At 39.7% G+C, this 27,401-nt stretch overlaps 1 protein-coding gene across 1 annotated transcript; it reads left to right on the top strand.

Annotated features, from left to right (window-relative positions):
- The first annotated feature begins 1,223 nt into the window (after positions 1–1,223).
- Positions 1,224–27,004, top strand: frmd8.L (FERM domain containing 8 L homeolog). Its single transcript, NM_001086207.1, is given in 11 exon segments — positions 1,224–1,244; positions 7,518–7,596; positions 9,405–9,572; positions 10,267–10,368; positions 12,501–12,559; positions 16,153–16,319; positions 17,080–17,301; positions 18,237–18,360; positions 21,565–21,708; positions 23,380–23,563; positions 24,465–27,004. Coding segments are annotated over 10 exon segments (1,359 nt in total). The 5' UTR covers positions 1,224–1,244; the 3' UTR covers positions 24,575–27,004.
- The last annotated feature ends 397 nt before the right edge of the window (positions 27,005–27,401 follow it).

The raw sequence follows: 27,401 nt of genomic DNA, 5'->3' as shown, positions 1-27,401 counted from the left end.
AACAACACAGCTTTTTATAGAGAAACATATTGCGCCATCTACTGGCTTCTTGTTACAAATTAGTTACAATTTTCAACAGGTTTGCTACAATGTCACAAGTAGATATCCAGTTAACTCTTAAATAGATGAATCATCACAAGTTTGCCCAAGTTTTAAATATCTGTAAGACACAAATTTAAAAAAAACAAATTTTTAAAAACAATTACACCTGGAAAATAGCTTGTAAATCGTATTCCCTGTTTAGTCCCTGGGGTGTGAGGGTTTCTAGTCTCCGAATCCACATGGCTTCTTTCTTAAGAAGCCCTTTGGTCCGGTCCCCCCCTCGTCGCATTTTGGGTACATGATCAATAACCTGATATTTTAACTGCTGCACTCCATGGCCCTTCTCTATAAAATGTGAAGCCACTGCCTGCTCCACTTTCGTATAGCTGACTTATGTTCCCTAATGCGTTCCCTCACTGTGCGGCTAGTCTGCCCTACATACGTACATTAGTCCGCATGGGCATTTTATTACATAAATAGCAAACGTGGTTTCACAAGTATAATATCCCCGGATTTTTATAGGGGTGCCCATGCGTGGATGGTAGATTTTATCACCTTTCTGGCAGGTCGAGCAGCAATTACAGCTCAAACACGGAAGGTACCACATTTAACTGGACCCAAGAATCTGTTTCGGCTTTTCTTCTCCCAAATCTGACTTGGTTAACATAGATCCAATTGTCCTGTTCCTTTTATATGACATCATTGGTGGCAACTCAAACCAAACTTACCCCAGGGATGCCATCCCTCAAAACACCCCAATGTCTCCTTATAATATTGGCCACCTGGTGGCTTAGTACATTGTATTTTGAGACAAAGGGAATACGATCAATGTGTCCCTGCTATCGGCCTTTCCTTGCATTATTTCTTTCTGAGTGCTCTATCTCCTCCCGTTGCTTTAATAAAAGGTTACTGTGGTAACCTCTCTCCCTGAACTTTTCCTGCATAATAATATAATATATTATAATATAATATAAGATAATAGGGACACAACAGAACTTGAGAGTCTGACTGCAGCACTTCTCTACACCACAAGCAGGAAGCCCGCTGCACAGTTTGTTTTGGCTGGGAGCAGAGAGAAAGGGGCGGGACTTGGGCTGCTATTGCACAGTTCTTATTGTCACTCACAGTTCCGAGCACTTCCTGTGGGAGATTGAAAACACGCCCAGCCCTCATTTGAGCCCAGACACGGAGCAGAGGTGGAGGTAAAGTGAAATTTAAATCATTTCTTTATTTCCTGGAGCACTATATATGCAAGTAAGGAGGAGTATAGTACAGGGGAATGAGGGTGAACCAATATCCCCGCTATATATATATATATATATATATATATTTATATATATATCCTACAAGCCGATTGCTGGCTTCATTCGTGATTTAGCAACTGTTTCTAATCTGTGCTGATGGAAAGTGTTGCGGCTGGCTAACAGCTGGCTTCCCGTGGACTGAACGTCCCTCACCTGTTGGGTTTGAGTCATTCCAGTATCTGCCTATTGCCTCTTCCTGTTTACTACATTTGCCTTTCTCTCTGCAAAATTCACTGAAACCAGCGATAAGCACTGGGTGGAACATGGGAAATGGTGCTGACTCGGCACCCACAAACAAGTAGCTTTATACAGGTCCCGTATGGAACCTGTTATCCAGAATGCTGGGGTTTTCCGGATAAGGGATCTTTCTGTAATTTGGATCTTAATACCACGTCTACTAGGAAATCATGTAAACATTAAATAAACCCAAATAGGCTGGTTTTGCTCCCAATAAGGATTCATTCTATCTTAGTACAAGCTACAGTTTTATTATTACAGAGAAAAAGGAAATGGTTTTTAAAAATCTGGATTATTTGGCTAGAAATGAGTCTATGGGAGACCCCTATTCCGTAATCAGTCCCGCACCTGCCATGAGGCAAGGGGGCAGATTCACTAATAGGTGAAAATTCGCCAGCAACGACCGGACCCGTCGCTACACTTAGCCAGGCGAAAATTCTCTCAGACAGAGCTAATTTAATAAAATGCGAAGTTGCGTCCAGGGCGCCGAATGCTGGCAAATTTTCACTATTGTTACTTCGGCCATCAAAGCCAGGGGCGATCCTGGCCCCTCCGCTGCCCGAGGCAGCAGCAGTTGCTGCCGCCCCCCTCCCCCGTGCGCTTACCTTTTTGCACCTGAGGGGGTCCAGGAGGGTCCACCAGGCCAGCATAGAGGGCCAGTGCACTAGCGCAGAGAGCCTAACTGCGGTAGAAGAGCCAAATTTCCGGTTTGAAAACCGGAAATTCGGCTCTTAAAGTACCAGGAGCTGCATTTTTGCCGCCCCTGGTACCTAGTGGGGCGCTGCCGCCTGAGGCGACAGTCTCAAGTCGTCTCATTGGCGAAGCTCTCCTGATCAAAACGAAGATGCGCTAGTGTTAAATTATGCCTATCAAGGTCCTTGCTCAGGCTAATTTGCGTACGGCGGGAAATTATAAAATTTCATGGACGTATATGTTACAGCAAATACATTACATTAAGTCCAGGGAACCTTAATAAAGAAAATAGAGTTGTTATAATGCCCTACGCATGAGCCCAGTGTATAGTTTATGTTCCATATGTTAGAAAATGTAGGGGGGAACCTGGTTACCCCCCAAAAAATGTAAGGACTTTTGCAGCCTATCATGCGTTTTTTATGAACTTAGAAACTTTTTCCACTAAACCTATGATGTAAGTAACAGAAGAATAAGGAAGTCCTATGCACTCCAATGCACTTTGCCTGGTCTGAGCTGACAAAGGCAAGTCTGGCGAAAGAGGTAACGTTTAGTAAAATCCGCATCTTAGTGAATTTGCGGAGTAACATCCATTCACCAGATCGAAAATTCACCTGGCGATAGAGTGCCAATGAGCGCTAGCGTCTGTCTCTTTCGCTAGTTCGTAAATCAGCGAAGTGCCTAAAAACGGTAATGCTGGCGAATCGTCGCCAGCATTCGTCACTTCGCCCTTAAGTAAATCTGCCCCAAGGTGAGAACCTTGCCTCAGTTTCCAGCAAGTGCCCAGTTACAAGGGGTGACAAAAAGCACAGAGAGGGGAGGTGGCACCTCAGACTCCAGCAGCCCCAAAACCTCCAATTGTCTGTAATTTGGAACTTTCTGCATAATGGATTACTGGATAACGGATCCCATACCTGTACAGTGATGGAACATGTAACACCAGCCTATGTTTGGAAGGGATGTGGAGCCTAATTTCTTTTTTATTTTTGTCCAATGCTATATAAATACATATTATGACATTTATCATATTATTGTTCTAGTTTAACCGATATTTACCTTAAAGGGGCGGTTCACCTTTAAGTATGCTATAGAATTCTAAGCAAAATTTCAATTGCCATTCATTATATATAGACTCACTGACCCCATCTAAAAAACAAATGCTCTGTAAGGCTACACATTGTTTGTTATTGCTACTTTTTATTTCCAGTCTCTTATTCAAATCAGTGCGTGGTTGCTAGGGTAATTTGGACCTTAGCAGCCAGAAATTGAAATTGCAAACTAGAGAGCTGTTGAGTAATAAGCTAAATAACTCAAAAACCACAAAAATAAAACATTTAAAACAAAATTGTCTCCGTATTTCCCTCTCTACATCATACTAAAAGTTAATTCAAAGGTGAACAACCCCTTTAAGGTGGGCATACACTATCCAATACTTTTTGGTATCCAATTAATGAACCCAACAGGTCTAACGGGTGGATTCTTTATGACTGCTCTGGTTTTTGCTGTTTCTCCTTTTCTTTATCTCTTGATGCCCTTTGCACTGGCTGACATATTCCATTGGCAGATTACATTGTCTAACATATTTGATTGACAGATGAGTAAATCTCAAGGTGTGTGGCCAGATTTAATTCCTACCAGCTAACCCCGTCCGTTCATGAGGCGATGTTATTGCAGTGTTACTTGCCTGCAGAGCCCCGTATAACAGTTCCCGTTCTGTTCCCTGTATTCCTGGCAGTTTATCTCTTAGGGAGTAATTTATCAAAATTCTAATTTTTCAGATTATTTTATTTAAAAAAAAGTTGGACCAAACTAGAATCCACAATTAGACCTTCTTTATTATTAATATTATTATTTTCGGGCTAATTTCAGCACAGACCACAGAAATTTCCAAATAGGATAGGGATCTATCCCATTGACTTATATTCAACCTTGGCAGGTCTGAAATGGCGGATTTTCAGATTCAGACTTTTTGCAGCCTCAGGGGGTAATAAATCTTGAAAAATTCAAGCTTTTTACCCTAAAAATTCGGATTTTATAGTAAAAAAAAAAAAACTAGAATTTTGGGGTATTGGTTTGGCCAGGTGGTGGGTCCAGCTTTTGGTATTGCCAGACCTGCCTCCTTGAGCCCCCGTGTATTACCTTGACAAGCAAACCTTCCCTTAGGTAACATCAATGGTAGGCCCTATCCCCTCCTTGGTGAGATAGTCGGGCTCAGGTTGAGGTAAAATGAAGGGCTTTTTGGTTCAGGTGGGTGCAGGGCACAGTTTTTATACAGGTATGGGAACCTGTTCTGTAGAATGCTCTAGACCTGGGGTTTTCCAGATCAACACACTTAAGGTGGAGAGTCCCGACATTTTTTGTGTGGCAGAGTTTGGTCGATCGGACAGGTTTGATTTTGTCCCGACCATCCCGCCGGAGCCCATTACGCTCTAAACGTAATCTGATCGTTAGGCCATAGGGCTGAATGTTCAGATTACCCCCGATATAGCCATGCCTATTAGTGGCATATTGGGGAAAGCTCAGCTCGTTTGGCGATGTCACCAAACGAGCAGATCTTTGTGTCTATGGCCACCTTTACTGTAATTTGGATCTCCATACTTAAAATCTACCAAAAAATTATTTAAACATTAACTAAACCGAATACGATTATGGTTTTATGTAGCTTCGTTTGGATCAAGTACACAGTACTGTTCTAATCTTACCGAGAAATAGGGGGAAAAAAAATGTGAAATTGAATTATTTGATTAAAATGGACTCTGTGGGAGATGGCCTTGCTGTAATTTGGAGCTTTTTGGATTACGGGTTTCTGGATTATGGATCAAATACCTGTAGTAACCCTACACTTCACTCTTATGGTAAATTATAGTTTACTAATAATCTAATCTAAAGCATGCATATTATAAGTTTTTTGTTTTTTTGTTTTTTTTTTAATTGGTTGCTATGGCTTACCGTTTTAAAGTAACATTTACACCTGGTTTGTAAATTCCACTTTAAGTGAAACACCGTGGGTTATTGTTTCTGGGATCGGGCAAGTTAATAATCAGCAAGATAATTGCTACAGACTGCCGATTTCTAAGCCGTGATGTAGCATTTATATGATCGGTAATTAACCATTTAGCCTATCTTGGGCAGGGTTGGCTCTGTTTGTGAGTTCTGGAAATATAACTCTTAACATTTTTACTAGAACTCAATAGCCCGAGAGACTTAAATGCACAAACCAGATGTACAGGTTTGGGAAGGAAGTTGTTTGCCAACATTGTTCTAAAAAAAAAAAATCAAATTATTATTGTGTTTTATTTTGTATTGTTAGATACACATCACATCTCCGTTTCTGCTTTCTCTATGATGTGGCTTTTTGCTAAGCTTGTACTTTCTTGCTTCTTGTCTTGTTCACCTTTAAATTAACTTACAGTATGATGTAGAGAGTGATATTCCGAGACAATTTGCAATTGGTTTTCATGCTTTATTATTTGTAATGTTCGAGTTATTTAGCTTTTTATTCAGCGGCTCTCCAGTTTGCAATTTCAGCAGTCCTGTTACTAAGGTCCAAATTAACCTAGCAACTATACATTGATATGAATGAGAGACTGGAATATGAACAGGAGAGGGTCTGAACAGAAAGACGCGTAATAAAAAGTTGCAACTATACATGTGTAGCCTTACATAGTAAGTTTGGTTGAAAAAAGACACACGTCCATCAAGTTTAACCTTTTTCGTTTATATAAAACCTGCCTACCTGCTAGTTGATCCAGAGGAAGGCAAAAACTTAATTTAAAGGGATACTGTCATGGAAAAAAATTCTGCACTGAAATCCATTTCTCAAAAGAGCAAACAGGTTTTTTTTTTTATATATTCAATTTTGAAATCTGACATGGGGCTAGACATATTGTCAATTTCCCAGCTGCCCCAAGTCATGTGATGTATGCCTTCACTTGCTAAACACCATCCAACCCCTTCTTAAATCTATCTAATGTATCAGCCTGTACGAATGATTCAGGGAGAGAATTCCACATCTTCACAGCTCTCACTGTAAAAAAAAAACCCTTCCGAATATTTAGGCGGAACCTCTTTTCTTCTAATCAGAATCAGTGACCTTGTGTCAGATGGAAAGACCTACTGGTAAATAAAGCATTAGAGAGATTATTATATGATCCCCTTATATATTTATACATAGTCATCATATCACCCCTTAAGCGCCTCTTCTCCAGCGTAAACAACCCCAACTTGGCCAGTCTTTCCTCATAGCTATGATTTCACATACCTTTTTCCAGCTTAGTTGCCCTTCTCTGTACCCTCTCTAATTTAATAATGTCCTGTACGAGTGTTGGAGAGCAAAACTGTATGGCATATTGTAGATGGGGCCTTACCAGAGCTCTGTACAGTGGAAGAATTACCTCTCCTCCCATGAATCTGTGCTCCTTTCAATACAGCTCATTACAGAGCATTTTTTTTTAGATGGGGTCAGTGACCCCCCATTTGAAAGCAGGAGAGAGTCAGAAGAAGGCGAATAGTTTAAAAACTATACAAAGTAAATAATCATGACCAATTTAGAATTGGCCATTGTACAACATACTAAAAGTTAACCTAAAGTTTAACAACCCCTTTTAACATGTGGCACTTATTTTCGTAGCTGCATTTATTTATTGCAAGGTACAATCCATATAAATAAAAAAAAAAAAAATATATATATATATATATATATATATATATATATATATATATATATAGATATATATAGATATATATAGATAGTGAATAAAGTACCCCCTCTTGTAAAATATAAGGATATTATAAGTTACCGAGGAGTTTCATGACCATATAAAAACAAGAGGCTGAACAAGAGGTAACTTCTAATATCCTCATATTTTGTAACTGGGGGTACTTTATTTATTATAATACACAAATTTTAATGTCATGTGACAGAAATTACATCAGAACTCACCGTTTATAAGGATATAATTTAATTTACAGGATATTCATGGCTTTTGTGTATTTTTTATATATATATATATATACACACACACACATACACACAGTATATTTAAAAGACACACCTATAGAAATGAAATGTCCAGGCGCTGGTTAAGAATTGTAAACGATTTAACACAGAATATAACAATCAAAGCTATGAATGAATATAACAATCATAGCAACAAAACTAAAATATTTTATTGAAATAAATAAGTATACAGTGCTGTGTATGCAACTGTTCCACGTCTAATACAATGCCATTGGTTTTTGCAGATGGATGGAAGTGAAACATCACACAGTTCTGGGCTGAATGACTTCTTACTGAGAAGCAGTGTGTCTTCTGGATCACGATGTATGTACCGTACTTATTGAATACTTTGGGGAAAGCAATGTGGACAAAGTTTTGCCTTGATTCAGTAAACCCTTGCAACCAATCAGCTGTTTGCTTTCCCGTGGCTTGGCAATCTTAGATCCAGTTGCTCATTTTAAAAATGTGAAACTAGTTTTTCCTTCTATTCAGATAATTTTAAGACCTACAGAGTGGCAGATCTTCTTATTATTCTATTAAAGTTAAAAATTAGCCATATAGTAACGTGCCTCTAAAGTTATTGCACTGATCAATCTCCATGTCCTCACTAGCCTTTTGTGTTGTGTATTGTCTTTGTGTTAGCACAAGCGTGGGTTTACTTGGATGAGCAATGTCTGGGATTCTTTGAATGCCAGACATTCATATGCTTTACTGGAGACTGTATGGGTGCTGTGTGTGTGTTTGCTTCACAGTGAATGTGTATATAACCTGTTGTACGTGGTCTTTGTTTAGGCTGGATATTTGAATTAAATTGATGTAAATTACTAGTCAAAGTGTTCATTACAGGAGCTAAATGAATGTAAAAGAAGGTTTATGCAAGGTGTTTTGTGCTATTGTTGTGTGTTAGCCCTGCTGATAATCACATGATGAATATTAAAGGAGAATTCAACCCTTAGGGTAACGTCACACTGAGTTTTTCAGGGAGATTTAGTCGTCTGGCGACTAATCGCCTCGCCTTTGCGGCGACCAATCTCCCCGAACGCCTTCCCTCACTCTTGCGCTGGCTAGAATGAAAAATCGCCGTCGCTAAGCACACGCGTCGATTCGTTTTCTGAAGTCTCCTCACGAGGAAACTTTGGGCTGCTTCAGAAAACGAAGCGCAGGCGACTTTTCATTATAGCAGAGGGGAAGACACGCAAAGGCAGTTCAGGGTCATTGCCGACGACAAGGCTATTAGTCGCTAGGCGAGAAAATCTCCCCGAATATGCCAGTGTGTCGCAACCCTTAACTAAAAAAACCCAACACCCTACCCTACCGAGACCCTCCTCCCCTCTAGCCTAGCTGCTAACCCAGGGTAATGCCCCTAACTTTTTACTTAACCCTTGGTGCAAATTCAGGGATCGCAGTTCACAGCAGCCATCTTCCGGGTCTTTGTTTCATTTTCTGGCACTTCGGCAATTTCCGACTAATTTGGCGCATGCGCAGTTGTCGCAAACTGGGAAATTGCTCCAACTGCGCATGCGCCGCTTCGCTGCTCAGATTACCGAAGACCCGGAAGATGGCTGCAGTGAACTGTGATCCCTGAATCTGCATCAGGGGCAAGTAAACAGTTAGGGTCGTTTCCCCGGGTTAGCAGCTAGGCTAGTGGGGAGGGGGATCTACGTAGGGTAGGGGGGTAGTGGCTTTTTAGTTAAAGGGGACCTGTCACCCAAAAAAATTATTCAAAATCCTATTTTATCACATCAATCAAGCAAAATGAACTTTTATTACACTATATAAATTATTTGAATCTTGTTTCGTTCAGTCTGGGAATTTATAATTATAGCAAGCAGGCAGGAGCCATTTTATGGACACTGTTATTAAGGAAAGCCTTCCATCATCTCAAAATCTTGTTTGTGCACCAGAATGGAGGATCCAATGTCCATCCCCATGTACTGGCTACACAATTAAATGGTGAAGGGTAATTGCAGTGACATCTAGGAAGTGCTGAATGGAAAGTGAAAGTAGTTGTCTGCCCCCTCTATGCCTGCTAGCTTAGCTAAATAATTTATTACATGCTTAACAAGAATGATGCTTTATAGAAAATACTTTATAGCCTCCTTTTAAAATATTTCCATTTGATTTCTCCACAGCAATGGATGTGATCATTTACTTAATTAATGACGAGGTGATACAACTTACAGTAGATGGGCTTTCAGTCATCACCGCACATGAACTACACAAGTCCATACGCGAGGCTCTGCAACTACCCGAAACTGCTCAGGATGTCTTTGCTTTATGGCTCATCTCACCTCTCCTGGGTAAGAAATTGTAATGTCAGACTAAACTTAGTGACAGAAATTAAGGGGTTGTTCACTTTTAGTATGTTGTAGAGAGTGATATTCTGAGATAATTTGGAATTGATTTTAATTTTTTATTATTTGTAGTTTTTGAGTTATTAAAGGGGAACTATCGTGAAAATTAAAATGTAATATAGGCTTCCTCATACTGAAGTAAGACACTTTCTACATACAAGTTTTTATTCACTATTCCTCTCTCAGCATCTGTTTTTCTTCATTCTGTCTTCATGCAGCAGTTGGGTGTCAAATGAATGATCCAATATATTTTATAGAGGGCCTTCCTTTCCTAGCAGATGAATTAGAGCTCATCCAAATAACTGATTCCTGTACAAAGAAAATCTAACAAAATAACTGCCTTTTGCACAAATCCTGCATGTAGAGAGACATGATTTCTGGTGATTTGAAAAGACTGAGCTCTAATACATCTTCTAGGCAAAAGTTGCATTAAAACTAATTTACTGTCAGTGCTTTGAAATAATCTTATCACAAAGATCCCAGTTTCAATGTTGATTTGTTATCTAGTAAAAATAATTGATTGAGGTTCTAATTTTTCTTCTGCAAAGCACTATGTATCTATATAACAGAAGCAAACCATAAGTGTCATAACTTTCCATATAATATCTGACCTTCATTTTTCCTATCCATTCTTTTCTAGAGGTGCAATTAAAACCAAAGCATCAGCCATACAAAGTTTGCAGACAGTGGCATGATCTCTTGGCTCGCTTCACAAACTGTTCTTCCAATGACATTCTCCAAGGTAATTATAACAATGGCCTGTGAATTTCCTGAGCACTATAAGTAAGTGAGGCATATAACCTAGTCTTGCAGTCATGACAAGACCTGTTTTCTTTCATTTCTCATATGTACATGTTTTTAAGGATACACAATATACGGTACAAAAGCACATCAGCAATCAGTCGGCTGATAACCTTCATTATGGCACACAAAGCAACTTAATCTGGCTGTACATAGGGAGATCTGCATGAGCAGATCTGTCCCTAATTTGCCCACCTTGAGGTGGTCAATATCAGGCTGATCTGATTGTGGGCCTTGGGGCCCAACGATCAGATCACAACAATAAGAATACAGGCAGTTTGATCGAGGGCCTTGTCAACGAACCGATACGGTCCTTGATCCAACTGGATTTTTAGATCCGCCCGATCAGCATCTGGCAGACTTTCGGCCAGATATTGTTTGTGGAAGCTTGTTTGTAGGCCCCATACACTGCTCAATAAGCTGCTGACTTAATCTGTTGGCATCTTATATCTGCCCACATATGCCTTAAGGGTGATCTTCCCTCATTGTTTCTCCATGCACCAGCCTCTTCATGCTGTTGACATTGACTATAGTCAGATACAATTTCTACATTTGCCAATGAAGATTGAAGCATTAAAGGAAAACTATACCCCCAAAATGAACACTTGAGCAACAGATTATATCAACAGTTTATATCATATTAAGTGGCATATTAAAGAATCTTTCCAAACTGGTCTATGTATTTAAGTAAATCTTGCCCTTTTACATCTCTTGCCTTGAACCACCATTTTGTGATGGTCTGTGTGCTGCCTCAGAGATCACCTGACCAGAAATAATACAACTCTAACAGGAAGAAACAGGAAGAAGTGTTGAAGCAAAAGACACAACTCTGTCTGTTAATTGGCTCATGTGACCTAACATGTATGGTTTGTTGGTATGTTTGTGTGCACAGTGAATCGTATGAAATGGCAATTTTCTATTTATGATTACCCAATGGCACATACTACTAGAAAAGTATATTATGAAAATGGTTTATTTACATGAAGCAGGGTTTTACATATGAGCTGTTTTATGCGATATCTTTTTATAGAGACCTACATTGTTTGGGGGCTATAGTTTTCCTTTAATACTGATAGGGCCAAATCATATATTATGATTATATTATGTATAAGTACATTGCTTACATTTCCATATACTGCTTATTTCCCTGTGTTCTTTGCATAAATGATCATAACAACCGAATGAAGGGCATTTGTAAATCTTCATATACTTCCCAGCCATTTGGCCTGTAGGTCATTTGGTAGGAAAGCTTACCCAATCAGAAATTTTAGGTGAAAGGTCTGTCACTCAAATAATGATAGTCAAGCTAGTGATGCCAAATAGGCTAGTGATGCACCAGATCCATTATATTTAGACTAACATTTTCTTTAAAGATTCACCTAAATACTGAACCAAATTCAATCAATAATATGAGTGAAAAAAAAAAAAAATCAGCGTCCCCAAACAATGCACTGCTTTTAGTTATCCCGTGCTTTGAAGACACACATGAATGGTTTGGCCTGGCAGTAAATCTAAAGTCTAAATCTTAAACCAGTTCCTGAATTTGGTACGTTCCAAAATGATCCATTCTGCAGATTTGTCAGATTCTTGCTTCTTATATGGTGATATAAGTGAAGAATGGAAAGTTCTAAGATGTGTTTTTAAGATGCTGGAAAAGTACAATGCTCCCTTGATATACTGCCTGCTTGAAACACAGACCAAACTACTATCATAAAGTGGGTTGCATATACAGGTATGGCTTCCTTATACAGAAACCTGTTATCCAGAAAGCTCTGTAATAATAAAATTGTACATTGTATTTTAATCCTAAATTATTGGATGCAAAACAATCCTATTGGATTAAAATAATGTTTAAACTATTTTTTAGTAGACTTAAGGTGTGGTGATCCAAATTACAGAAAAAGCCCCGAACATTCTGGATAACCGGTCTCATACCTGTATTTAAATAGATCAATGACACAATTGATAGAAAGACAATGCATGCTCTATTGTGTTGAATATTACCTGCAGTTATACATATTTCTCATGGTACAAGATAATATATTTAAAATATTTTGATTTCTGTAATTGTAGATGAACCATATCTGCAGTTCCGAAGAAATATATTCTTACCGAAAGCTCGGGAACTTCAGGTGGGTCTGGAAATGGAATTGTGGAAAGTTAAATTTATTAGAGGTGCCAATTTGTCAGGGCCCCTTCGGTGAATCTCTGCTAACCTGGGTGCTTTCCATCACAGCGTATGTCTTTCGTTATGTCTATCACCAGTGCATGCTTAGTACAAGTTATCCAGAAATCCCTGAATTATGGGAAGGCCATCTCACATAGACTACTTTATGAGCAAATTATTATAGTTTAAAAAATTATTACTAGTGAATCTGACTTTCATTGTCATAACATTAAAGAACTATATGTAATATTTTCTTGTGTTGCCATACAGCCTAAAACTAAAGGAATGGTGAAATGCATCCTTCTTTAACATATTCATTTATTATTATATTGCCCTTAAAGTTGCTAAGCCATAAAGATGGGGAACTGATAACATAACTTAAAGGGCATGTAAAGGCAAAAAAATAAAATCCCAATTTTACTTTCTTTAATGAAAAAGAAACCTATCTCCAATATACTTTAATTAAAAAATGTGTACAGTTTCTATAAGAAACCTGACTGTATGCAGTGAAATTCTCCCTTCATTTACTGGTATGGATAGGAATTGTCAGATGGTCCCTAACTGCTGTGCAGGGAAACAATCATACTTATGAGCAGCAGAGGGAGCCCCCACCTTCCCTGCCATGCAGAACTCAAGCAGCTTTGTTTGTTTCCCTGTAGAGCAGTCGGCGACTGTGTAGAGATTTGTATTGTTGTATTGGATTTTATTTTTGCCTTTACATCCCCTTTACTGTTTCCAACTCCAGCTGCAGGGACAAAGATCATGGAGCCAGATTTAAACAGATAAACTGGGATTCTATTTGTAGGATTATTATGCTGTAGCCACTGGTTCTGCAGAGTTGGAGAAAGTTTGTATTGAACAATACAAAAGCTATAAAATCCACATTAAATTACATGACAACACAGGACCCAGTGCAGTCTGTATATTCTGATTATTAATCAGTCTTGCTGTATCAGCTTCTGGCAGATATTATTTGACTTGTGCTGTTTTGATTTATGACGATCCCTAAGCAGCCCAGACCACACAGAGCATGTGCAGTCTTGGTCTTGTAACAAAGTTACAAGATGGTGACCCCCTGTGGCCAACTTTGAAAGCATAAATCATTTGTTTGATTAGGCTTGTGGTGCAGTGAGTTTATGTTTAGTATACAAAATACAGCATTTCTAGCCTTATTCTATTTTAGACTTTACTTCCCCTTTAATTTGGGGAATTAAAGAACTGTCTGTCAGGAACTGCCACCCGTTTGTGTCGGACTAAAATGTTTGGCAGAGATACAGGTTAAAAACGGAACGTTTACGTATCTAATGTCCTAAGTTTGTTTTAGTAGATCTGAAAGGCTCAGTAGGATTTCTACCACAATAAATGTGACGCGGGTAGCTGCTGAGTCACAGCATAATGACTAGCAATCCCTAAATAGCTGATTCCTGTAGTGACTCATAGCAGTTCGACACAGCTTCGCCCCCACACAGTCTGCTATCTTTGCAATTAGATCATTTGGTATAATAGACTTTGCTCTTTGTCACCAATTGAACTTCTTATGAGTGGAATAAAACATCAATATGTAAATGGAATACAGTATTTCGTACAAGGGGATCTTTGCCTAAAAACTCATTATGAAAAAAAAAAAATTCTCATTAGATGGGTAAAATACTGAAAAATACTGTTTTGCATAGTAGAAAAGTCATTCTAAACAATTTTCCAGTATACCTTCATTAAAAATGTCCTGTAGCGTTATGTCATTTCGATTGAAAGTATCTGTCTGCCTGTTGCTAATTCATTTTGACGCTGCCTGTAAGAACCGAATGTAGAAAGTGAATTTCAAATTTTTCCCTGTTAAGTGCAAGACATAAAAAAAAAACTACATTTTGCTCATAATTTTAATTAAAAACTGTTTTGAAAATAATGGTTACTGCCCCTTTAAAGGGGTAGCTCAAATTTGTTAGCTTTATTGTCTTCATTATTTAATTTTTATATTATTTGCCTTCTTCTTCTGACCCCTCAAATGGGGGTCACTGGTGCTATCTAAAAACAAATGCTCTGTAAGGCTATAAATGTATTATCACTACTTTTTATTACTCCTCTTTCTATTCAGGCCCTCCCCTAATCTTATTCAAATCAAGGCATGGTTGTTAGGGTAATATGGACCCTAGCAACCAGACTGCAGAATAAAAAAGCTAAATAACTCAAAACCACAAATGATAAATATTAAAACCTTTAGCAAATTGTCTCAGAATATCACTCTCAACATCATACTAAAGGCTTTATAAGCTAAGCCAAACACATTTGCTACATTTTTGATTTACATAATCTTTATGATTAGTCAGCCTTTTGTGGGCAATGTTCATTCAAAAGCTGGCACACGATGCAAGCGGGGAGACCAGTGCGTGTTTATTAAAGTGTAACGTTTCAGGGGCACGCCCCTTCATCAGACAAATTGGAAGGTGCCATGGTGTGCTGTGCAGAACCAATTTCTAAGACCCAAACCCGCAGACCGCGACCCGAACTACAACCCGCATATTTACCCACTTTGATTCTCTACCCGGCCTGGACCTGCAACCCGACCGCTGAAATTGCAAACTGGAGAGCTGCCGCATAAAAAGCTAAAAAATTCAAAAACCACAAATAAAAAATGAAAACCAATTGCAAATTGTCTCAGAAAATCACTCTATAAATTATATTATCTGTTGAGCTTAAGTCCAACAACCTTTTCAAATAAACCCAATAGGCTGGTTTTGCTTCCAATATGGATTCTTTATATGGTAGTTTGAATCAAGTACAAACTACTATTTTATTACTACAGAGAAAAAGGGAAAACATTTAAAAAAATTTGGATTATTTGGTTAATATGGAATCTATGGGAAATGGTCATCCCATAATTCTGAGCTTTCTGGATAATGGGTGTCCGGATAACGGATCCCATACCTGTACTAAATGGTGACTCTCTGTACATTATTATCGCTAAAACCTCTGTCCCTTGTATATGTAATAGAAAACACTTGCACTAGGCTCTATGCACACTCATGACTGAAACACAAAGCAGAAGAGCCAGATGGTGATGAGTGGGGGTCAGAGCAAAACAGAGTTACACCGGGTTTTTATAAAAAGTTGACTAGTGCGTAGACCAGTTATTTACCAGTGTCATTTATCTGGCTTAAGTTGCTCTTTGTAGGTCATCTGTTGCGTTAACTAAGTTTCCCTCGTCATAGCTGTAGGCTGATCCGGCACATTCTACTAGAATAAAACTGACTCCCACGTGAGCAATGGAAAAAAGCTTTTGCTGTTTCCAGCCTGTGTCACATACCCATATCTAACAGCTGAAGGGGCAACACCTGTCGACTATCCTGGCTATTTTCCAGCACAGCAGGGACAACCGTTATACATGAGTTTTGCTAATAGCCCTTTGAATGAATCGGTTGCCTATTAAATGTCATTAACAACGAAATTCTGAGTATGTTGTGGTTATGTGTATTTAAACCCAAAAAATGTGTCTGTAATAAATATATTTGTAATGTTAACTTTGTACAGTGATGCATTGTTTATTCTTTCACCCTGGTACAGATTTCTCATGAACGTATCTTGTATCTTCTCTACGAGGAAGCAAAATACAATGTCCTGGAAGGGAGGTACCCATGTGATGTAGAGGACTGCGAGGTGTTGGGTGGCCTGGCCTGTAGGCTAGAGTTGGGGCCATACAATCAGAATGAACACACCCCTGCTACTATAAGGTAAGGCGATCTAAGCCCAGAATGCTGAATTTGTGGATGTGGAAATTATGGTTAAGCTGAATAGTATTTCAGCATTATAACTCTTAAAGGGATACTGTAATGGGAAAAAAAAAATTTCAAAATGAATCAGTTAATAGTGCTGCTCCAGCAGAATTCTGCACTGAAATCCATTTCTCAAAAGAGCAAACAGATTTTTTTATATTCAATTTTGAAATCTGACATGGGGCTAGACATATTGTCAATTTCCCAGCTGTCCCAAGTCATGTGACTTGTGCTCTGATAAACTTCAATCACTCTTTACTGCTGTAATGCAAGTTGGAGTGATATCACCTCCCTCCCTTCCCCCCCCAAGCAGCCAAACAAAAGAACAATCTGAATGTAACCTGATAGCAGCTCCCTAACACAAGATAACAGCTGCCGGGTAGATCTAAGAACAACACTCAATAGTAAAAACCTATGTCCCACTGAGACTGATTCGGTTACATTGAGAAGGAAAAACAGCAGCCTACCAGAAAGCATTTCTCTCCTAAAGTGCAGGCATAAGTCACATGACCAGGGGCAGCTGGGAAATTGAGAAAATGTCTAGCCCCATGTCAGATTTCAAAATTGAATATAAAAAAAATCTGTTTGCTCTTTTGAGAAATTAATTTCAGTGCAGAAGTCTGCTGGAACAGCACTATTAACTGATGCGTTTTGAAAAAAACACATTTTCTGATGACAGCATCCCTTTAACGATATTATTACACTTTGTTTTATCCAGACCCAAGCTAGATACCTTGTTCCCTCCGTATCTATGCAAGAAGAGGAATGGAGGCTTGCTAACCACTTTCAAAAACAGGGGAGGGCGCCAGGCAAGTTTTGAGCAGACTGTGCTGAATACATACAAAGAAGTGAAAGAAACCAGTGCATGCACCGATGAACAGGCCATGAAGAACCACTACAAAGAATATCTGAAAAAATGTCATGAACTCCCATACTATGGGTCTGTATCACAAATTACTGGCAACACTTATACCAGAAATTAACAGAATCTGTTTGATAAATAATATGGGGAATATATTTATGGAGTTGTTGACACTAGTAAAGAGATCAGTAAATGTACAAATAGTGTTGTACAAAACAAAGTTTCATATTGTTATTGATGCGTGTATGTCGGCATGGATATAGTTAGTTTGACAAGCAAGCAGGTTAGAAAATCAGCAGATGACAAAAGTAAAAAGGTTCTGTAGCTTCTCTTAAGGTGACTATACATGCACAGATATTATCGTTTTGTACGATATTCGTTGCGTGAATAGTGGGAGACGAGGTGACCGATATTGGCAAAAGCTTTGGATATTGATTGTCTTGTCGATCAGATAGGATGTAAAATGTTTATTGGTGCCTTTTGAAGGCATCCACTTATCAGCAAAAGGTTAGTGCTGAATAAGAGCAATAATTCTATTGTTTCTACATGCATATCTGACAATATCAGCTCTTATATTTGTAGAGAAAACAAAACAAGGTGGGCATACATTGGGCACACCTACAGTATGCATCCGTTTGCCCACAATCAGGTACCCACAAGTGTCTACCAAGATATGGTCACCCTTAGTAGAACGAAAAAGTTGGGCATTATAATATGCTTAAAAAAAGGCTTTTTCCACCAAGGCCTTGCATGTATGTCAAAAGTCTGTCCTCCTCCATGTAATGCATTGCATACTAATTACTATTACAATACCATCTATATGTGAACATTGCAGTTCCACACATAGTGACATTTTCTACGAATGTACATAAACAGAAAAACTGAAATGCAGTAGTCAAGAATAAAAAAAATATTTTGGATTCGAGCATAAATTCTTCTAATACAGGAAAACGAATATGCGATAAATGCATACATGATCTAATAGATTTTGATATATATTTTGTGTTTTTCAGATGTGCCTTTTTTCAGGGAGACGTTGACAAGCCTGCTCAAGGATTCCTGAACAGGAGTGGGCGGAAGGCTGTGTCAGTGTCTGTTAATCTGGAGGGAGTGTCTGTTATTGACAGAAAAGAAAAGGTACCTGTTACTGAGTAACGCTGCAGCAGTGTTGGGTTTACTGACGATACATAAGTATTGTTGTTTCACCTGTAATGATATAGGTCAAGGATTGCATTTAGAATGTGTCTGTAAAGATGTTAAATCTTCACATGAGAACAAATTATTTTAACAATAGAATGTTTCTGCACCACACAGACTGTAAAGCTGGCCATAGACGCAAAGATCCAAACGTACGAATCGAGGATTCGTGTGATTTTCGGACCAAGTGTGGAGAGTCCCGTTATTTTTCGTCCGACAGAGATCGGTCGTTTGGTCGATAGGACGGGTTAAAAGATTTCTGTCGGCTGCTGATAACATCTCTGCATGTATTGCTGATCATACGATTTTCAGTGGGAGACTGTCACTAACTTTTGTCGGACTAAACTTTCGTACGATTGCTGTCAGGGGCAGAACATCGGCTGATCTGTTCTGTTCTACTTTATTTGATCTGAATGGTTAGTGGCAGGTCCGGAGATGGGGAAGTCCAAACGATCGGATCTTTGCATCTATGGCCAGCTTTACAATTAAATTGAAAAATGCAAATACAACACCTTGCAAGCCACCAGTGTAACTAAGTAGTTTGCTGTAAACTGTACTTAGTATGAGTTGTTCTGTGGTGTGGATTTCATTGATGTTTGTGCGTCAGGCAGGCAGCTAGATAAAGAGACAAAACATTGGAAAGCCTGCTTAGAAGTCACTGGTTCAAGGGCACGTTTATTAAATGCAATTAAAATGTTTTGGCTTCTGATAAAGTGACCAATATAGTCATGAAACGCAAACGCGTAGAGCCATGCACTCCCCTGCCTTATCCATCCAATATGTTTGAAGTGTCATATGCTATTAATTGCATTTAATAAACCTGGATTTTTTACCTACACATTTGTGTAAATTTACCCTGCCATTGAACTGGTGACTTCTAAGCACGCTTTCAAATGCTTTGTCTGCAACAGTCCACGTGACCAGAGTGGAACAGTCTAGCCGTACGGAGGGTAAGGATCCTCACCTTGTTTACATGGAGATAGATAAAGAGCTTTGCTATTTTTAATTGTAGGGGGGTATAATGTAGCTGCGTGTGTGGGGTCTGCTATGTTTCATCACCCCCTAGAAGAAGGCAAACAGGCTGCTGATCTGGCTTGCAATTTGCTTCATCCAGGTGCATATCAGATGTAGGCATTAAGGTGGCCATAGACGTGCAGATTTAACTTCCTAACGGACGAACGATCGCATTGCCATCTCCCGGCCTGCCAAATAAAGTAGTAAAAGAACAGATCAGATGATGTTCTTCCCCTGACCGCAATCTTACGAAAGTTATGTCTGACAAATGCTGTTGATTGTCTCCCACTGAAATCGCCAGATCGGCAATACATGCAGAGATATTATCAGTAGCCGACAAATGATCTTATCTGTCTGAATGGCTGATCACCATGGCACAAAAAATGTCGGGACACTCCACACCGCCCGGAAATCGTACAAAGCGAAGACTCGTATGATCAAATCTTTGCGTCTATGGCCAGCTTTTGGCTTCACACATGCCTAAAACCATCCTATAAAAAATGCAGCGATCGCAAAAATCGAAATTTAATATAAGCTTCACCATACTGAAAATTAAAACTGCAGTAACATTTCTGAAATCATCAAGTTTATCTTCATTATCTTTGGTATCCCCTTCTCAACATCTGTCTCTCTTCATGCAGGAGTCAGGTGTCAGATATTGATTGACCGATCTAATATATCTTTAAGGGGGGGGGGCTCCCATTCTAGCAGATGTATTACAGCTAACAATTCCAGCACAAATAAAATCACTGAAGAGGCCCCCCCAAAGGATGTATTAAATCTTATACACATCAAAATCTGACTCCTGTAAGACGGATGTTGAGAGGGAGAGCGTGAAGAGTACTTTATTATTTTAGAAACTGGTCACGTTTTATATCATTATATTTAGAAAATTTCCTATTTCAGCATGATTAAGCTTTTGGATCTTTATTATTATAGAGATGCTGAACCTTTAGGTTGGTTCAATACATTCCGTATATAAAACATGGCTTAGCCATATAAATTAAGGTTTAGTTCTTCTTTAAACTAGCATTAAGCACTCTTCTGAGCAAACCCTGATCAACCTGGACATTACAAGCCTTCCTTCTCATTCAATACTTTCACTGGGGGGGGTCTAGTCAGAGACCCTGTGGAATTGGCAAGGTCCACAAGAGAAAATGGTTTAATTTGCTGGCTTCAGAGGGTGGGGCTTGTGAAGAAGTGAGTAGAAGATAATTGGAAAGAGGGTGTATTTGGGGTGTAAAAAAAACAGGTCAGGATTTGGGTCTCTATTCTACTTTTACAGTCTAGTAGGCAGAGCCTAGATGAAGGTTAGGCTAATAACTGCACCCAGGGCCGGCCTTAGGCCTATTGGACCAATTGGGCCCCGCACCTCTGGGGGCCCCGCACCACAGGGCAGCACAGATAATATTTCCCTCAGCACATGATTCTGCCTGGCCTGCCCCCAACTTTGAGAGTCCAGCCCATCCCCAAATCCATAGGTCCAGCCCACCCCCAACTCTGATAAGCCAGCCTATCCCCCAACTCCATAGGTCTAGCCTGCCCCCAACTCTCATAGGCCCAGCTTTCCTCCAACCTTGATAGGCCCTGCCTGCCCCCAATCCAACTAAGCCTGCTCCCAAGCTGAATCAGCCCAGCCTGCCCCAAACTAATTGGCCCAGTCCACTCTCCTATTTACTCCCTCTCTCTTTTACCCTGTGTGCCCCTATTATGTGCCCCTATTTCTTACCTTGTCTGCCCCTTTCCTTTCTATTTTGTGCCTGTATGACCTTATTTTCCTAAATACTTGGTGTGTCAGTAGCCAGCAACACTTTGTCTAGGGGCCCCGCCAACATGGTCCCAATTGGGCCCCACATTTGATAGGACCAGCCCTGACTGCACCCTCTTGGGGTGAGGATCCTTTTAACTAACAAGCATTGAGCCTTCTGATTTCTGATGTCAGCCGTGCCTACTAACTGCTGTGCTCCAGAAGTGGAAAATGCTCCTCCACATGCCAGTAACATGGCTCCGCTTCCTAAGATTCATTTAGGATTAAATAAACACAATGGTTGCATGCATATGCATTTTTTTAATCTGTACAAAACATTAGAAAGGGCACGCATTTACATCTCCACATTCAATTTTGTGCAGCATGTGCTAATAAGTCTGACCTACCCCGAGTTATCCTGGGATCATACGTACCCTGACGAGGATGAGCATATCCTGTGGCTGGAGTTTGATGGCGAAAGTGAAGGGACACCAGTGAACAAGCTGCTGAAAATATATTCAAAGCAGGTGATTTTGTCCATAAAGGATACAGCCGATATAGCATAACTAAAGCCCCATTTTAATCATGTAGGCAATAATGAATAATTTATGGTGCTCGTTTCACTTTGGGCTACAAATTAACATTATCTTTAAAATTTGCTCCTTTTTTGGAAATCTGTATAGATCTACTATGTTCCCTATCTATGTCTCAAATGAGGGGTGGAAATGTTCCTGTCAGAAGCACAATAGGATATAGCCAATCCCAGCCCTGCAGTCACACAAGCACAGACAGGTTTAAGTTCCCTATCTGGTCAGCTTAGCTGCTGATTGGTTCCTATCCTACAGTACAGTTTGCCGAGTGCTGCCAGCTAGGGGCAGCATGCCACCCAACCACATTCTAAGGAGCACTGTGGTCACGTAATCCCCAGTGCAGGGGGCACACATGAGAACCCTGCAGCCTTGGGGCGTCCGAGGAGGAAATCCTAGCCTGTGTAGCCTGCACAAGGATGCAGTAGGAAGTGGAACAGTTGGGTGGGAATAGTACTTTTATAAGCACTTTGCTTCTATATTTTAAATAGTATAATGCAAGTGCACATTCTTTTAACACAATATATCTTATATTATATTTACACCTCCTTTAAAGGAGAAGGAAAGTCATTTCACACTTGAGGGTGCCAAATGTTAGGCACCCCGAAGTGAATGTATTTACTTAACTAAAACCCCTAGCCGGTGCTCCTATCAGAAGAAAACTGCACCGGCCCGGGATGATTCCAGCGAGCAGCACGGAGCACTCCTCTTCCTGCTTCTTCTTTCTTCTTGCAGCTGGGCATGAGCATTAGAGTGAAAAGCCGAACTTTAACTAAAAAGTCGACTTTTTCATTCTACTGCGCATGCATCTGCACTGAGCCAGTGCAGTTTTCTCGCCGGAGTAACCCTGGGCCAGTGCAGTTTTCTGCTGATAGGTGCACCGGCCTGGGGTTTCAGGTAAGTCAATACATTCACTTGTGTTTGAGGCATTTAAAAGAATAAAAACACAGTGATCTGTTATCACAAATCCACATAGATAAGGATAGAAATGTGAACATATAAATGTATTTAAGGCTACAGAAGCCTGAAACAGTAATGTAACTATACATCGAGGGGTGCAGGTGCAGTCCATGCGGCCTCCCCCGCTCCAGACACAATCTCTGAGATAGATTCGCCAATGAATTAACTGCCAGCAGGCCCCCCGCACCCCCCGGTAGTTCCTCCACTGGCCTGAAAACTCAGAACGGACTGCTTCTGAACCACAGGAAGTTAGCATACAGCTACCCAACTGACTAAGCAATCCATAAGCAACAGGCTTACTTCCAGGTTTTTCGGGAAAAAACTATGATTTCGACAAAAGTATGAATGGCACTTTTTCATTACTTACAAATTTGAAGAATAAAAATTGCCATTGTATGTAAGCTCAGCGGATTGCTTCAGTTCAGTCCCCCCTTGGAGGTCCAACCTCACAGTCTGGGTACCACTGGGTAAAGGTGACACGTCGCTGTCTCATCATTTCTCATATCTTGCCAGACTGTTTTGGGCTGATGTTTTAAAAATCATATAAATTAGAAATGTCATTTATCAAACATAGCCTCAACACAAACAAAGGCTTACGTCAAGGGTATTGTTTTATTTCATTTTGAACAACCAATCGTTTCTTGAATCCAGGCAGAACTAATGAGCGGACTAATTGAATACTGCATAGAGCTCAGCCAGTCAACTGAGTCACCAGCCTCAGACTCCACACCTGGGAATTCTCAACTTTCTGAGAAGCGATCCAAACTGAAGAGACAAGAGAGCGTCCTTTGTAACCGCATGAAACACCTCACCACTATAGACTATGTTGAAGATGGTAAGTAAAAAATAATCTCATCTGTTGACATTTGTTGCCCACAAAATTCTGTGAATAGCAACAGATACACCAAAACACAGCCAATCTACAGGCTGCCTACCCTTTAAAGGGCACCAATAATGACCAAAATCAGTAAAATCAGTAAATACACTATGTGAAAGTTCAAGAAATCCAATTTTTAAAACAGTTAGAATTGTTTGTATAATGTAAATGATCAGCTCACTATTCCTTCTGCAAGATCTCCCCTATCTCCACTGCAGTTCTAGCTGAGGCAGGCATCTTGGATTTTACTGGCTCCTCCTACCCATATCTTCCCAGCCAACTGTAGCTCTGTAATCTCGCACATGCTCAGTTGAAATTCCTTGCTTGCTTATCAACCCTTCTAAGCTATTTTCAAATCAGCCAAACCTGTGTGTTAGTTGCTTTTCAGTAGTGCTGCCACCTGCTGGAAGTTAGTGGGGGTCATTTATCAACACTGGGCAAATTTGCCCAAGGGCAGTAACCCATAGCCCCAGTGTGTGCCCTTCATTTGCATAATAACATCACCAGCAGCGGACAAGATAGGGAAATCTCCTGATACTTCTAGTGGAGGAGTTTACTTAAACAAGGCATTCTGGGTAGAATACTCAAAGCAGTGTTACAATCTGAGCATGCTCCTGAAATTTGCATATTAGAGTCTCTGTTTTAGTCTCAATATGGACTCCCTCAGTGAAAGAACCTGTTTGACAAAGTAAGGGATTTTTTTTAAAACCTGCCGTTTTTTCAAAAAACTATATATGTAGTTTGATTAAACGTGTTTAGCTTGTACTGGTCAGATTGTTAATATGTGTTTGATTTTGGCTGTGATAGGTGCCCTTTAAGTCTTTATCTAAACACATTCACCTCTGTGGTTTTCTTGCAGGTGCTAAAATCACACGTGTGAAGCCCAAAAGAACGGCTTCATTCTTTACTCGCCAAAATACCCACAACTACTCAGCTGTGCAGCCGTCTGAAACGCCAACAGAAAGCTGACCCTTGTCAAGAAGAATCCAGTGCTCAACCAAAGACACCAGAACTCACCAATACGTTTCAAGGACAATATCGACGGACCAAGTAAATCAATCAAGTAGTCCTAAGTGGCATTTCAGAACTCATTCGGTCCTTGGTGACCGACCTTCCACTTTATAGCCAAATGATGCATTACTGTATATACTTGGCCTTGTTCTTATATCTTGTGGTGCCCATTAGTAGAAATGTATGATTGTTGGGAGAAACTAGATACTTCCACTGGATATTGCTGTCCTGTTGGCATATAGCTCTATATGGCACAAATGGTCTATATCATAAAGGACACGCATGAAGACATGCTCTACATGATTAAGAAACTGATGCAATTATTTAGTTCTACAAAATCCGGAGCAAGCATGTTCTTGGTTTATCTCTTATGCAATTTACCAAATACTCATACTGAACTCTTTAAACCTTGCTAAAAACGATGTACCAAGGATACCCAACCTGCAATCTAGCTATTGAATAGCAATGCTTGTTTAGGAAACTGGTAGGTTACAGTTTGGATGTCTACATAAAACAATATTTAGTCAAATTTACCCTACATTTGCACTTTTTGGCACATAGGAGAGTCCACCTAATCAGTTTCTACTTAGCTTGAATTTATTTGTATTGAGCTTAAAGGCCTTGAACTGGGGTTACACAGATTTCTTATAGCCAGCCAAGGAGAACTAAAGCTGAACTAAAGAAGTAGCTAGAAATGTTGTACATTATGTTTTGGGTTTCTGTATCAGCCAGAGGCAACCACAGCCCTTTAGCAGGGAAGATCTGTGCCCCCAAAGATGCCTCAGTAGCTCCCCATCTTCTTTTCTGCTGATTCACTGCACATGCTCTGTGCTGCTGTCACTTACTGAATTTAGGGACCCACAATATACAGTACACATAGAATAGAAATGTCACAATATAAGGCTGATTAGTAATTAATACAGATAATTACTACATGGCAGCACAGAAACCAGTGCAATTAGCATCAGAATTTAATAATCAGCCCTGTAGCATCAGCTTATATTACAGACAAACCTCATTTTCTGCTTGATAATTTGCAACGACCCCTAAGCTTAGTTTCTCAACAGCTGCTCAGAGCCCACTGAGCATGTGAGTGTCAGACACTTTCCAAGATGGTGACCCCCTGTGACAAGTTTGAAGTCCTGGATCATTTCTGCTATTGAGAAGCTAAAACTTTAGGCTGGTGCAATAAGTTGAGAATATATTGGCTGTATTAATTTTTAGGGTTTAGTTTTCCTTTAACACTTAATTCTTAAGACTTCAGTGACACCAAGAGGTACGACAAATTGCATTGGTTTAATATTTTAGCTGAGGGCCCTAACGAGATGATCTAAACAGATTTGCGATGAAGGCGCTGCTCCTAACTTGTCTACTTATACCCTATACAGGGAAGTAGTCAAATTTTGTGAGTTATCTGTGAGATGGATAGGAAGATGGCATCACAATATGACTGATTCTCAGTAAAGCTGAAGGCTGCCCAGTGATATTGGTGAATACTTAGATTAATTGTATTAGACATGGACAAACGTTTCCAGTTATTATATAAGCCCAATGGAACCACACAATATATAAATCTCTTGTCAAAAGAAAAAAAACAAAAAACATTGTTTTGCTCATAGATCTGCAGATACGGCAACATCCGTTTCATATAGTCACTGCTTCCCTCAAGGGAAACCAATTTGTACTGATAATCACATTTAAACACACTCGGCTCACTTCCCAGTCAATAGAGATTGATGGTTATTAATTTTTCCCATGCAGAAACATACTTGGGTTATTTATAAACAAATTGGGAGCTGTCGTGTATACCCTGTGATTACTAGGTGGTTCTTTATTAACCTACAGGTACTCGGTCATACCTAGTTTTCATGATGATAATCTATTCTGTACACAGCAGTGCTTATTACCACCAGAGATAACTTACCTTAATCAGTGCAGTTATCTATATCAACCCATCAGCAATTACCTTTGATTGGTCTGCAAGCTTTTGCAAAGGTCTGGTTGCTATGAGTTATTGCACTGGTACAGTTTTTCACGTATACTAATGTTTGTCCCTATATTTACCTCTTAATTAGCTGCATAGTTTAATGCACATTAAAACTTTTATATAAATGTTCCTATTTTCTTCTACAAATCTTGAGTGACCACTATGAAATTGTGATCTCCACTGCTCCGTCCTTTGACTGCAGTCCCTAACAGGGTGTTTTTGTAAGATTTGTGTGTTCTACGTTCTGTAAACACTTTGCTTTTCTAGTGCCTTTTCTGAATAGATTGTATGTGCCTTCACAAAATGCCTGTTGTTTAAAATCGTAACATCAATATTTATATTTTTATACTACATCCTTTGTACTAACAGCATTTTGAACAATAAAAGAGAATTTGCTACAAGCTGACATTTTCCTTATTCTTAAGGTGGCCATAGATGTTAGTTACTATCTTTCCTGCAACCAATGTCCCCAGGACAGATCATTTGTTTTCTATACAGACATGTTCGAGCTGAATCGTCAAATATACAAGTATTCTATCTGTATCTGAAACTTCAGTAGTAACAGTGGCTGATGTTCGGGTGTCTTCAAAGTCGCCCAATCAAAATCTTCATTGCTGACCTATCGGCGAGCCAACCGATATCCAAGTCTTCTGCCGATATTGGTTGTGTTCTGTCCTACCATACACGCACCAAATTCATTTTGTACAATGTTATCTGTGTGTTTGTGGCTACCTTTAGGGGCAAATTTGCTAGCGACCGCTTCACAACACTTCGCCGGGTGTAAATTCGCCGGGACAT

Source organism: Xenopus laevis, chromosome 4L, assembly GCF_017654675.1.
Source record: "Xenopus laevis strain J_2021 chromosome 4L, Xenopus_laevis_v10.1, whole genome shotgun sequence".
Taxonomy (NCBI): Eukaryota; Metazoa; Chordata; class Amphibia; order Anura; family Pipidae; genus Xenopus; species Xenopus laevis.
This window is presented reverse-complemented; position numbering and strand designations above follow the sequence as displayed.